The following is a 14,808-nucleotide window of genomic DNA, read 5'->3' on the forward strand; positions in this document are numbered from 1 at the left end:
CCGGACGTGTCCAGAGTCCACCCTCCATAAACCTGAATGTGTCTAGTCGACCATCATAAACTTTCACAGCCAAATTTTATCGAGGTGGTTCTCAAACTGGTTTTAAATGAGAAACTAACTGTATGGACATGGAATCAGCACAACAAAAAAACAGTTTTAAGAACAAGGGAGGAAAATTGTTTAAAATGATAAGACTGAGGATCATAGTTTTAGACATGTAATGTATCATATGAAGAGTGTCATTCAGAGTTTAAAGGTATTTTCATTTATCATTTTATGGGTTTAAACATCGACAGAATCAAAACAGCAATCACGTCCAGAAACAGGAAGAAATTTTACAAACTGGAATTTATATATCAAAAATCATAATTTGAATGATTGAAACGTTATTGATTTGTCTTGTGATCTCAGCTGAATGTGAACAAAGTTTCAGTCTGAGGAGAAACATGAGGAGGAGCGTCTGGTCTGCGCAATCCAGGACATGAAGGCGGAGACTCGAACGTACGCTCCAGGTCTCTGAGGACGCCCACAGCCAACCCCAAATGATGTCACACCTGTCAGGAACCAATCAGAGAACAGCATTTCTTCAGAGATTCTGTCACTGTGTTTATAAATATGTGTATGTGTGTGTATGGGTATGTGTGTGTGAAAGAAACAGACCAATCAGAGTCCAGCGTTCATTCTCCATAGTCATCAGTGGACCACCAGAGTCGCCCTGCAAACACAGAGTGTAAATTTAATTCACCTGTAACTCACTGACCAATCAGCACAGTCACACCGTTGAGGTCCAACTGTCAACCCTCCACACGTCCAGATCTTTTTATCGTTGGACTTTTAATATGAAGAGAATTCATGCACAGGAGGGGGTTGACACCTGAAGGAGGGGCTCTAAAGATCAGGCACATGGTGTGAACTGGACAGTGGCTGAAGACGGTAACCAGGTCGTTCGATCCCCAGAAGCAGAAACTAACTGTATGGACATGGAATCTCAGCTCTATGGTGGTGAAGAAACCTGACCTGGTGTGTGGTGTCTAGCAGATTCAGTTACATATAAGTGGATTAAACTCAATTCACAGCTTAATTTCTAAAACCAGTGGATGATGGATGGATAAATGGATGATGGATGGGTGGATGGATGAGTGGTAGATGGATGGATGATGGATGAGTGGATGGATGAATGGATGGATAATGGATGGATGGATGGATGAATGGATGGTTGGATGGATGGATGAGTGGATGGATGAGTGGATGGATGGATGGATGGATGGATGGATGAGTGGATGGATGGATGGTTGAATGGATGGATGGATGGATGGATGGATGGATGGATGGTTGGATGCATGAATGGATGGTTGGATGGTTGGATGGATGGATGAGTGGATGGATGGATGGTTGGATGGATGGATGAGTGGATGGATGGATGGATGAATGGATGGTTGGATGGATGGTTGAATGGATGAATGGATGGTTGAATGGATGAATGGATGGATGGATGGATGGATGAGTGGATGGATGGATGGTTGGATGGATGGATGAGTGGATGGATGAGTGGATGGATGGATGGATGGATTGATGGATGAGTGGATGGATGGATGGTTGAATGGATGGATGGATGGATGGATGGATGGTTGGATGGATGGATGGATGGATGGATGAATGGATGGTTGGATGGTTGGATGGATGGATGAGTGGATGGATGGATGGTTGGATGGATGGATGAGTGGATGGATGGATGATGGTTGGATGGATGGATGAGTGGATGGATGGATGGTTGGATGGATGGATGAGTGGATGGATGGATGGAAGGATGGATGGATGGTTGGATGGATGGATGGATGAGTGGATGGATGGATGGTTGGATGGATGGATGAGTGGATGGATGGATGGATGAGTGGATGGATGGATGTTGGATGGATGGATGAGTGGATGGATGGATGGTTGGATGGATGGATGAGTGGATGGATGAGTGGATGGATGGATGGATGGATGGATGGATGGATGAGTGGATGGATGGATGGATGGTTGGATGGATGGATGAGTGGATGGATGGATGGTTGGATGGATGGATGGATGGAAGGATGGATGGATGGTTGGATGGATGGATGGATGAGTGGATGGATGGATGGTTGGATGGATGGATGAGTGGATGGATGGATGGATGAGTGGATGGATGAGTGGATGGATGGATGGATGGATGGATGAGTGGATGGATGGATGGATGGATGGATGAGTGGATGGATGGATGGATGGATGGATGAGTGGATGGATGGATGGATGGATGGATGAGTGGATGGATGGATGGATGGATGGATGACTGGGAGATAACACATTAAAACGACACAAATTGTAAATACAGCAGATTTAACCCAAGGGTTAATTTTCATCTGTTTTCTCGTCAGATTTTACAACTCCCTGGAATAAGGAGGAAAAAATGGGAACTACACAGCAGTCATCTTAAAATCTAAATATATTTGCCAGTTGATAAAAACAAAGTTTAAAGAACATTAAGAACATTAAAATTTGCAAACGAAACAAATTACAAAGCAAAACAACCTTGCATAAGAAAACCCAAGATAACATAAAACGATTGATAAGCATTGTCTCAGCCAAATCACATTAATCATGAACTTTGTGAGCTTAGCTGCCCCTTCTGTTTCGTGGTACCATGCACATGTAACACTGTGTCATCTTCACACACGGGTACATGAGCATTAGGATACACTGAGGGCAAATCATTGAGATATATTAAATACAAGACAGGGCCCAGTATAGACCCCTGTGGAACACCAGTGGACGAACAAAGAACATTTGGTTGGTGATTATTTTGTTTGGTTTGAGTGCAATTTGATCACAAGTTACAGAAATGGGCTGGGTCCTGGGTTCCTCGTAATGCAAGACAATGCTAGACCTCATGTGGCTTGCCACACTCAGGCACTCATGACCTGAGTGTGTCAGCAGTTCCTGCAACACGAAGGCATTGATGTTATGGACTGGCCCGCCCGTTCCCCAGACCTGAATCAGCATAAAAGCATCAAAGCTGGATCAGCCTGTAGTGTGTTTTTCCACTTTCATTTGGAGTAGAACTCCAAATCCAGACCTCCATGGGTCGATATGTTTGATTTTCATTGTTAATTTTTGTGTGATTTTGTTGTCAACACATTCAACTATGAAAAGAACAAAGTATTTAATAAAAATATTTCCTTCATTCAGATCCATAACGTGTTACTTTAGTGTTGAAAGTGCTTGAAAGTCCCTCCTCTTCCACGATGTCAGCAAAATGGTGTCGGATTAGAGTCAAAGTGTTCATTGGGTCACACGGGCAGCATCCGGGTACTTTCAGTGCTCTGAGTGGTGTTAGTGCGCTGGCTGAAACAAACCCTGAATGAGTCTTAAGCTTGTTGGTACCATGTTGGTACCATGACTGTGAGAGGAGACTGAAATCAGCACATCTCAACATATCTGGTTATATGTGTGAAAGTAGAACATCAATTAAAAACAGCTGAACCGCTCTGTTTCTGCCTGCTGTCGCTATCTTGGACTCTAACAAGATTCTGAAGCTGAAAATTCTGAGCTGAACCTGAAGGGGACCTTATTAAAACATCTGATGAGGAGGGTACCTGACAGGAATCGACTCCACCTTCAGGATATCCGGCACACAGCATGTTGGAGGTGAAGGTGTATTCAGGTAACAGACGCTGACAGTCATCCTGATCCAACAGAGGAACTTCAGCCTCCTGAAGAACGTCAGGAAGAGAACCTAACAGAACAGGACAGAGAACACACCTGGATGTCAGCACTGACCAATGGTGTGAAACCTTAAAAAGCCTCTTCTGAAAGCAAAATGTTCTGCTGATGAAGGCCCCAGGTGTGTATCAGACACCAGATGTGTGTCAGACACCAGGTGTGTATCAGACACCAGGTGTGTATCAGACACCAGGTGTGTGTCAGACACCAGGTGTGTATCAGACACCAGGTGTGTATCAGACACCAGGTGTGTATCAGACACCAGGTGTGTGTCAGACACCAGGTGTGTATCAGACACCAGGTGTGTATCAGACACCAGGTGTGTCAGACACCAGGTGTGTATCAGACACCAGATGTGTATGAGACACCAGGTGTGTATCAGACACCAGGTGTGTATCAGACACCAGGTGTGTATCAGACACCAGATGTGTGTCAGACACCAGGTGTGTATCAGACACCAGGTGTGTATCAGACACCAGGTGTGTCAGACACCAGGTGTGTATCAGACACCAGGTGTGTCAGACACCAGGTGTGTGTCAGACACCAGATGTGTATCAGACACCAGATGTGTATCAGACACCAGGTGTGTATCAGACACCAGGTGTGTATCAGACACCAGGTGTGTATCAGACACCAGGTATGTCAGACACCAGGTGTGTGTCAGACACCAGGTGTGTGTCAGACACCAGATGTGTATCAGACACCAGATGTGTATCAGACACCAGATGTGTGTCAGACACCAGGTGTGTGTCAGACACCAGGTGTGTATCAGACACCAGATGTGTATCAGACACCAGGTGTGTATCAGACACCAGGTGTGTATCAGACACCAGGTGTGTATCAGACACCAGATGTGTATCAGACACCAGGTGTGTGTCAGACACCAGGTGTGTGTCAGACACCAGATGTGTATCAGACACCAGGTGTGTATCAGACACCAGGTGTGTGTCAGACACCAGGTATGTGTCAGACACCAGATGTGTATCAGACACCAGATGTGTATCAGACACCAGGTGTGTATCAGACACCAGGTGTGTATCAGACACCAGGTGTGTATCAGACGCCAGGTGTGTGTCAGACACCAGGTGTGTGTCAGACACCAGGTGTGTGTCAGACACCAGATGTGTATCAGACACCAGATGTGTATCAGACACCAGGTGTGTATCAGACACCAGGTGTGTATCAGACACCAGGTGTGTATCAGACGCCAGGTGTGTGTCAGACACCAGATGTGTGTCAGACGCCAGGTGTGTGTCAGACACCAGGTGTGTATCAGACACCAGATGTGTATCAGACACCAGGTGTGTATCAGACACCAGGTGTGTGTCAGACACCAGATGTGTATCAGACACCAGATGTGTATCAGACACCAGGTGTGTGTCAGACACCAGATGTGTGTCAGACGCCAGGTGTGTGTCAGACACCAGATGTGTATCAGACACCAGGTGTGTGTCAGACACCAGGTGTGTATCAGACACCAGGTGTGTGTCAGACACCAGATGTGTATCAGACACCAGATGTGTATCAGACACCAGGTGTGTGTCAGACACCAGGTGTGTGTCAGACACCAGGTGTGTGTCAGACACCAGATGTGTATCAGACACCAGGTGTGTATCAGACACCAGGTGTGTATCAGACGCCAGGTGTGTGTCAGACACCAGGTGTGTGTCAGACACCAGGTGTGTGTCAGACACCAGATGTGTATCAGACACCAGATGTGTATCAGACACCAGGTGTGTATCAGACACCAGGTGTGTATCAGACGCCAGGTGTGTGTCAGACACCAGGTGTGTGTCAGACACCAGATGTGTATCAGACACCAGGTGTGTGTCAGACACCAGGTGTGTGTCAGACACCAGATGTGTATCAGACACCAGGTGTGTGTCAGACACCAGATGTGTATCAGACACCAGGTGTGTGTCAGACACCAGGTGTGTGTCAGACACCAGGTGTGTGTCAGACACCAGATGTGTATCAGACACCAGGTGTGTGTCAGACACCAGATGTGTATCAGACACCAGGTGTGTGTCAGACACCAGGTGTGTATCAGACACCAGGTGTGTGTCAGACACCAGGTGTGTGTCAGACACCAGATGTGTATCAGACACCAGGTGTGTATCAGACACCAGGTGTGTGTCAGACACCAGGTATGTATCAGACACCAGGTGTGTGTCAGACACCAGGTATGTATCAGACACCAGGTGTGTGTCAGACACCAGATGTGTATCAGACGCCAGGTGTGTGTCAGACGCCAGGTGTGTGTCAGACACCAGGTATGTATCAGACACCAGGTGTGTGTCAGACACCAGGTGTGTGTCAGACACCAGGTGTGTATCAGACACCAGGTGTGTGTCAGACACCAGGTGTGTATCAGACACCAGATGTGTATCAGACACCAGGTGTGTATCAGACACCAGGTGTGTGTCAGACACCAGGTGTGTGTCAGACACCAGGTGTGTATCAGACACCAGGTGTGTGTCAGACACCAGGTGTGTATCAGACACCAGATGTGTATCAGACACCAGATGTGTATCAGACGCCAGGTGTGTGTCAGACACCAGGTGTGTATCAGACACCAGGTGTGTATCAGACACCAGGTGTGTATCAGACGCCAGGTGTGTGTCAGACACCAGGTGTGTATCAGACACCAGGTGTGTGTCAGACGCCAGGTGTGTGTCAGACACCAGGTGTGTATCAGACACCAGGTGTGTATCAGACACCAGATGTGTATCAGACGCCAGGTGTGTGTCAGACACCAGGTGTGTATCAGACACCAGGTGTGTATCAGACACCAGGTGTGTATCAGACGCCAGGTGTGTATCAGACACCAGATGTGTATCAGACGCCAGGTGTGTGTCAGACGCCAGGTGTGTGTCAGACACCAGGTATGTATCAGACACCAGGTGTGTGTCAGACACCAGGTATGTATCAGACACCAGGTGTGTGTCAGACACCAGATGTGTATCAGACGCCAGGTGTGTGTCAGACACCAGGTGTGTGTCAGACACCAGGTATGTATCAGACACCAGGTGTGTGTCAGACACCAGATGTGTATCAGACGCCAGGTGTGTGTCAGACACCAGGTGTGTATCAGACACCAGGTGTGTATCAGACACCAGATGTGTATCAGACGCCAGGTGTGTGTCAGACACCAGGTGTGTATCAGACACCAGGTGTGTATCAGACACCAGATGTGTATCAGACGCCAGGTGTGTGTCAGACGCCAGGTGTGTGTCAGACACCAGGTGTGTGTTCATTGTGGTTTTCAGGAAGTTCTCTGTGTCTGACCGTCTTCAGCTTCTCGTCCCCATCCTGTGATGAAACATTCACTTCCTGCTGGGAAATCCTGACCTTCAGTTGGCAGACACACTGGTTGGACCCACTCTGTAACACACACACACACACACACAGAATGTTTCTGAAGTTTAATCTCATCAACATTTGTTACACACACACACACACACACACACACACACACACACACACACACACACACACACACAGGAACACACACAGGAACACACAGAGGAACAGACACACAGAAACACACACAGGAACACACAGAGGAACACACACACAGAAACACACACAGGAACACACACAGAAACACACACAGGAACACACACAGGAACACACACAGAAACACACACAGGAACACACACAGGAACACACACAGAAACACACACAGGAACACACACAGGAACACACACAGAAACACACACAGGAACACACAGAGAAACACACACAGAAACACACACAGGAACACACAGAGGAACAGACACACAGAAACACACACAGGAACACACACACAGAAACACACACAGGAACACACACAGAAACACACACAGGAACACACAGAGGAACACACACAGGAACACACAGAGGAACAGACACACAGAAACACACACAGGAACACACACACACACACACACACACACACACACACACACACACACACAGGAACACACACAGGAACACACAGAGGAACAGACACACAGAAACACACACAGGAACACACAGAGGAACACACACAGGAACACACACAGAAACACACACAGGAACACACAGAGGAACACACAGAGGAACACACACAGAAACACACACAGGAACACACAAGAGAAACACACACAGAAACACACACAGGAACACACACAGGAACACAAAGAGGAACACACACAGAAACACACACAGGAACACAGAGGAACACACATACAGAAACACACACAGAAACACACACAGGAACACACACAGAAACACACACAGGAACACACACAGAAACACACACAGGAACACACAGAGGAACAGACACACAGAAACACACACAGGAACACACAGAGGAACACACACAGGAACACACACAGAAACACACACAGGAACACACACAGAAACACATACAGGAACACACACAGAAACACACAGAGGAACACACAGAGGAACACACACAGGAACACACACAGAAACACACACAGGAACACACAGAGGAACACACACAGGAACACACACAGAAACACACACAGGAACACACACAGAAACACATACAGGAACACACACAGAAACACACAGAGGAACACACAGAGGAACACACAGAGGAACACACATACAGAAACACACACAGAAACACACAGAGGAACACACACAGGAACACACACAGGAACACACACAGGAACACACACAGAAACACATACAGGAACACACACAGAAACACACAGAGGAACACACAGAGGAACACACAGAGGAACACACATACAGAAACATACACAGAAACACACACAGGAACACACAGAGGAACACACACAGGAACACACACAGGAACACACACAGGAACACACACAGAAACACACACAGGAACACACACAGAAACACATACAGGAACACACACAGAAACACACACAGGAACACACAGAGGAACACACAGAGGAATACACACAGGAGTAGATGATGCAATCGCTACCCTCCTGAATTTGACACTCAGTCATCTCGAAGGTGCAAGGACGTTAGTGCGGCTGCTCTTCATTGACTTTTCCTCAGCCTTCAACTCAAATCAGCCACATCTACTGGCAGAGAGACTTAAATATATGAATGTGGATGGAACTTTGATTCTATGGCTAATTGACTTTCTAACATGCAGGACTCAGCAAGTTAGAGTCAACAGCATTCTGTCTGACTCTCTGGTTTCCTCCACTGGTGCACCCCAGTGTTGCATTTTGTCTCCCTTGTTGTTTGTATTGTACACAAATATGTGCCAAAGCCTCCATGAGAACCGCCATGTCATTAAGTTTGCTGATGATTCTGTCATAGTTTCTCTGGTCTCTGGTGATGTTCTTGATCATGGCCCTGTCTTGACTAACTTTCTTGAGTGGTGTCAGTCTTCTTTCCTGCACATAAATGTGTCAAAGACAAAAGAATTGTTGATAGATTTTAGGAAATCCACTCCTGCCCTGATAAATGGACAGGTAGTTGAGGTGGTGCATCAGTACAAGTACTTGGGAACAGTACTGGACAGTAAATTAACATTCAACACCCAGGTTGATGCTGTCTGTAGTAAAGCTCACCAGAAAATGCACTTCCTTCGTAAATTGAGATTTTTTAACGTTGACAATGTTTTTATGAAAATGTTTTATTCCTGTTTTGTGGAGTCAGCTCTTACCTTTGCTTTTCTTTGCTGGTTTGGCATGTTAAATCTTAAAAATCGAAACCGCTTACAAAGCATAGTTAAAGAGTGCAGCAAAATTACTGGCTGTCATTTAAGTGATTTGTGGGATCTTTACAAATGCAGGGCTGTATGCAAGGCAAAGAAAATCCTTGCAGATCCTGCCCATCCTCTGCACAGGCAGTTTCAGCCATTGCGCTCAGGCAGGAGATATTGCGTGCCTAAGTTTAAAACCAATAGAGTCAGAAACTCCTTCATCCCAAGAGCCATTGGATTTTTAAATGAATCATAGTTGTTAATTTGCTACTTTTGGCGTCGCTTCATGTGCTGTGATGTTCTCATCTTACCGTGTTTCCACTGTTATTTAACTTGCCTTTTATTATTTTATTATTTTTATTGTTTGTTGTTGTTGACTGATTGCACTTTTATGCTACTGGCTGCACACAAATTGCCCTACGGGGACCTAATAAAGTATTGAATTGAACTGAATTGAATTGAATTGAATTGGAACACACACAGGAACACACACACACACAGCAACACACACAGGAACACACACAGGAACACACACACAGAAACACACACAGGAACACAGAGGAACACACAGAGGAACACACACAGGAACACACACACACACAGCAACACACACAGGAACACACACACAGAAACACACACAGGAACACAGAGGAACACACACAGGAACACACACACACACAGCAACACACACAGGAACACACACAGGAACACACACACAGAAACACACACAGGAACACAGAGGAACACACAGAGGAACACACACAGGAACACAGACACAGCAACAAACACAGGAACACACACACAGAAACACACACAGGAACACACACAGAAACACACACAGGAACACACAGAGGAACACACACAGGAACACAGACACAGCAACAAACACAGGAACACACACACAGAAACACACACAGGAACACACACAGAAACACACACAGGGACACACACAGAAACACACACAGAAACACACACACAGAAACAGACACAGGAACACACAGAGGAACACACACAGGAACACACACACAGGAACACACACAGAAACACACACAGGAACACACACACAGGAACACACAGAGGAACACACACAGGAACACACACAGAAACACACACACAGAAACACACACAGAGACACACACAGAAACACACACAGAAACACACACAGAAACACACACAGGAACACACAGAGGAACACACAAAGGAACACACACAGGAACACACACACAGAAACACACACAGGAACACACAGAGGAACACACAGAGGAACACACACACAGGAACACACACAGGAACACACACACAGGAACACACAGAGGAACACACAGGAACACACACACAGAAACACACACAGGAACACACACAGGAACACACACAGAAACACACACAGGAACACACACAGGAACACACAGAGGAACACACACAGGAACACACACAGGAACACAGAGGAACACACACAGGAACACACACAGGAACACACACACACGAACACACACAGGAACACACAGAGGAACACACAGAGGAACACACACACAGGAACACACAGAGGAACACACAGAGGAATACACACAGGAACACACACAGGAACACACACACACAGAAACACACACAGGAACACACACAGGAACACACACACCGGAACACACACACAGAAACACACACAGGAACACAGAGGAACACACAGAGGAACACACACAGGAACACACACAGGAACACACAGAGGAACACACACAGGAACACACACACACAGGAACACACACAGGAACACACACACAGGAACACACACAGGAACACACACAGGAACACACAGAGGAACACACACACAGGAACACACACAGGAACACACAGAGGAACACACAGAGGAATACACACAGGAACACACACAGAAACACACACAGGAACACACACAGGAACACACACAGGAACACACACAGTTACACACAGAGGAACACACACAGGAACACACACAGGAACACACACTCAGACTTACGGGTGAAATTTATTGGCTGCTGCAGATGCATCATGGCAATGTCGGCCTGTTTCGTCCGTCTGTTGTACTCTTTGTTTATGATGATTCGATACACTTGTCGGGTCTGGACTTCCTCAGAGTCTCTGTCGCTCTGAGCATGAAGGCCGAAGACTGCGGACCAGAACTGAAGATGAACGTTCTTCCTGTCAACACAGAGGGCTGCTGGATATCAGGAGAACAGAACTAGTTCCATCATTTAACAGGAATAAAACTGAACCGGTTTAATCGATTAACTGGAATTCCAGTTCAAAGATTCTTCTAAACAATGATGGGTGTTGAAAGGCCGACCAGGAGATTGTGTCAGGAGCTTCCCCTCCGACCTTCTGACCCTAGAAAAGTTACTCTGAAATCATATTTTCACTGCAGATTCACAAATGTTTTTACATGATAACCACAAGCTTTACCACTATATGTATTTTGTTTGTAACGCAGTAGTTGATTAGTTTGATTATAACCCTTTTTAGTAACTTTTATAACTTTTATAACTTTATAATTTCATGTTTGTAGATTGTGGAGCAGTGGTGAGAGCGGGACCCCCCCTCCCTCTCTAGGCAGCTGTGGGGGGAGGCGAGAGGAATCTCCCCTCGTAGTTGACCTTGGATGGCAGAGTGGAGAGGATAACATAGAGATGTTTTATGCTGTTTGTAATACAATAGTTCAGTTAACTGTAGTAAACTTTTATAAACCTTTGGTTTTTAGTAGTAATTCTTGTGATATTATATTTACCATATAAAGGATTATACAGCAGTATTATAGACGGTGTGTTTAAGGAGTTAGTAGGAAAGAATTCATCCCTATTCCCTCCTCCTCTCTGCAGCGCTCTTACTTTAAGATAAGAAGCTGCATCGAGACTTGACATGTTTTATGAAGTTTCAAATGTCTAACACCATAACAGGGACTCTTTCTCAGCCTGAAACCAGGTTCTCTTTGTTCTGAACAAAGACTATGAATTTCATAACGTCGGACACCTGGCAGCAACTCTCCTTCTAACTTCTCAGCTTTGGCCTGAAGAAGGCGAGGAAGGAAGATGCTTATCTTATTGTGGGAACTTGGTCGCGGCAACTCTGCATCACCCGGTCCAGAAGACGTCTTAGCTCATTAAATATAAAGTTTCTTTGTGTGACTCTCTCTCTCCCTCTCTCCCGCTCTCTCGCTCAACCCGAAAAATGTATCTTCCCTTAAAGGTGGAGTTTTCTGTGTGAAATCAAATCATATTACAGTATCCCACATAACCGGGAAATGTATGTTACTGGAAGGTGGAATTAAGATTTTTAGTATAAGAACTTTAGACAAAGAACCGAAAGACAGCTTTGCAGCTCCGCTGCGGCCCCAACGCATCAGGTGGAAGAAATTGGACTGAATTGGAAATGACCGTGGAGAACTTATCATTGTGTGGGATCTGTAACTCTTTGGAGATTTTAGTCCTGCAGAAAAGATAGTTCTTTATGGACGGAAAGAGTGGTCTTTCTGAAAAGGAAGATTTTAGCAAAAAAAAAAAAAACAAAAAAAACTCTCTGGGGATTTAGTCCTGCAGAAAAGGTGGTTCTTTCTGAAGAGAAAGAGCTTTTTTTTTCTGAAAAGGAAGATATAATAGTATTGAGGGAAAAAAAACTTGAGATTTAGACCTGCCAAGAAACAGAATTCTTCTCAAAGAGGGATTGTCTTTCTTGAAGAGGAAGTTTAGAATTTTATAGAAAAAAGAAACCCTTTTGGGACTTAGCCCTGCCAAAAAGGAGAATTTTTCTGAAAAGGAAAAATATTTCTTTTTGTAAAGGAAGACAGATTATATATATAAAAAATATCCTCCTGGGATTTAACCCTGCCAAGAAAGAGAATTTTTCTGAAAAGAAAAAATATTCTTTCTTGTAGAGGAAGACAGCAGAAAAGAAACAAAAACCCTTTTGGGAATTTTAGTCCTTGGTGAAGAAGAATATTTTTTTCTGAAAAGAGAAAACAGTTTTTTCTTAAAAGGAAGAATAGACTTTAACAAAATAAGTAAGTCATGGAGTTCCTCAAGGTTCTGTACTTGGACCAGTACTCTTCACGCTATATATGCTCCCTTTAGGCAAAATTATTAGACAGCATGGAATAAACATTCATTGTTATGCAGATGATACTCAGATATACTTATCCTTTAAACCAGATGAAACAAATCAGCCCAATAGGCTACAAAATTGTCTCATAGACATAAAGACTTGGATGTCTAGAAATTTTCTCCTCTTAAACTCAGATAAGACTGAAGTAATTCTCGTTGGATATGAAAAACTCAGAGCTAAATTTTCCAGTTTTGTAATGAATCTGGATGGCATTACTTTAGCTTCCAGTGCTACTGTGAGAAACCTTGGAGTAATATTTGACCCTGACCTGTCCTTTGGTCCACATATTAAGCAGGTTACTAAAACAGCCTTCTTTCATTTACGTAATATAGCCAAAATTAGGGATATTCTGTCTCAGAGTGATGCAGAAAAACTGGTTCACGCTTTTGTTACTTCGAGACTAGATTACCGTAACTCTCTATTACTGGGCTGTCCTAAATATGCCCTGAAAAGCCTTCAGCTGATCCAGAATTCTGCAGCCAGAGTCCTGACCAGAACCAGCAGGAGAGATCATATTTCTCCAGTTTTAGCCTCTCTTCATTGGCTGCCTGTTGAATCTAGAATAGAATTTAAAATCCTTCTCCTTACATATAAAGCCCTCCACAACCAGGCACCACTATATATCAAAGACCTCATTGTTCCTTATATACCAAGCAGAGTACTTCGTTCGCAGACTGCAGGCTTACTTGTGGTTCCTAGAGTCTCAAAGAGCCGAGCAGGAGGCAGAGCCTTTGGTTATCAGGCCCCTCTCTTATGGAATAAGCTCCCAGTTAGTGTTAGGGAAGCAGACACCCTCCCCACCTTTAAGACTAGGCTGAAGACTTATCTTTTTGATAAGTCCTATAGCTAGGGATGGTTAGCATCCCTTAGTTATGCTGCTATAGGTTTAGACTGCTGAGGGACATTTCCTGATACACTGAGCTTCTTTCTCTTTATCGCTTTCTTTTACCCCCCCATCCCCCCATAACAGTGTTGCATCATTAACATGTATGTCTCCTGTCTCAGCAGGTCTCCCTGGCCGGGAGTAGCAGTTCCTGTTGTCTGTTGTCTTTCTGTCCTCTTCCCCCCACACAGCAGAGGCAGATGGCTGCCTGTCCTGAGCCGGGTTCTGCCGGAGGTTTCCTTCCTGTTAAAAGGGAGTTTTTTCCTTCCCACTGTCGCCAGTGTGCTTGCTCAGGATGGGAGATTGAGTTGGACTCAACTCAATCTGTTGGTTTCCTTATATAGGCTGTTATGAATTGGCCTTCATTATGTTT

The 14,808-nt window shown here is 45.1% G+C and overlaps 1 protein-coding gene across 1 annotated transcript in view; it reads right to left on the reverse strand.

The window, feature by feature from the left end:
- Window positions 1-429: 429 nt before the first annotated feature.
- The window catches only part of tmprss15 (transmembrane serine protease 15), a gene marked incomplete at both ends in the record, with an annotated part of 55,673 nt that continues 41,294 nt past the window's right edge, over window positions 430-14,808 (reverse strand). Inside the window, 5 exons of the mRNA XM_079247504.1 lie at window positions 430-554; window positions 661-715; window positions 3,618-3,757; window positions 7,033-7,128; window positions 11,418-11,599. Of these exons, the coding sequence (XP_079103630.1) occupies window positions 430-554; window positions 661-715; window positions 3,618-3,757; window positions 7,033-7,128; window positions 11,418-11,599 (598 nt within the window). The remainder of the gene's footprint in view (window positions 555-660; window positions 716-3,617; window positions 3,758-7,032; window positions 7,129-11,417; window positions 11,600-14,808) is intronic.

Source organism: Telmatherina bonti, assembly GCF_933228915.1.
Source record: "Telmatherina bonti genome assembly, chromosome: 10".
Classification (NCBI taxonomy): domain Eukaryota; kingdom Metazoa; phylum Chordata; class Actinopteri; order Atheriniformes; family Telmatherinidae; genus Telmatherina; species Telmatherina bonti.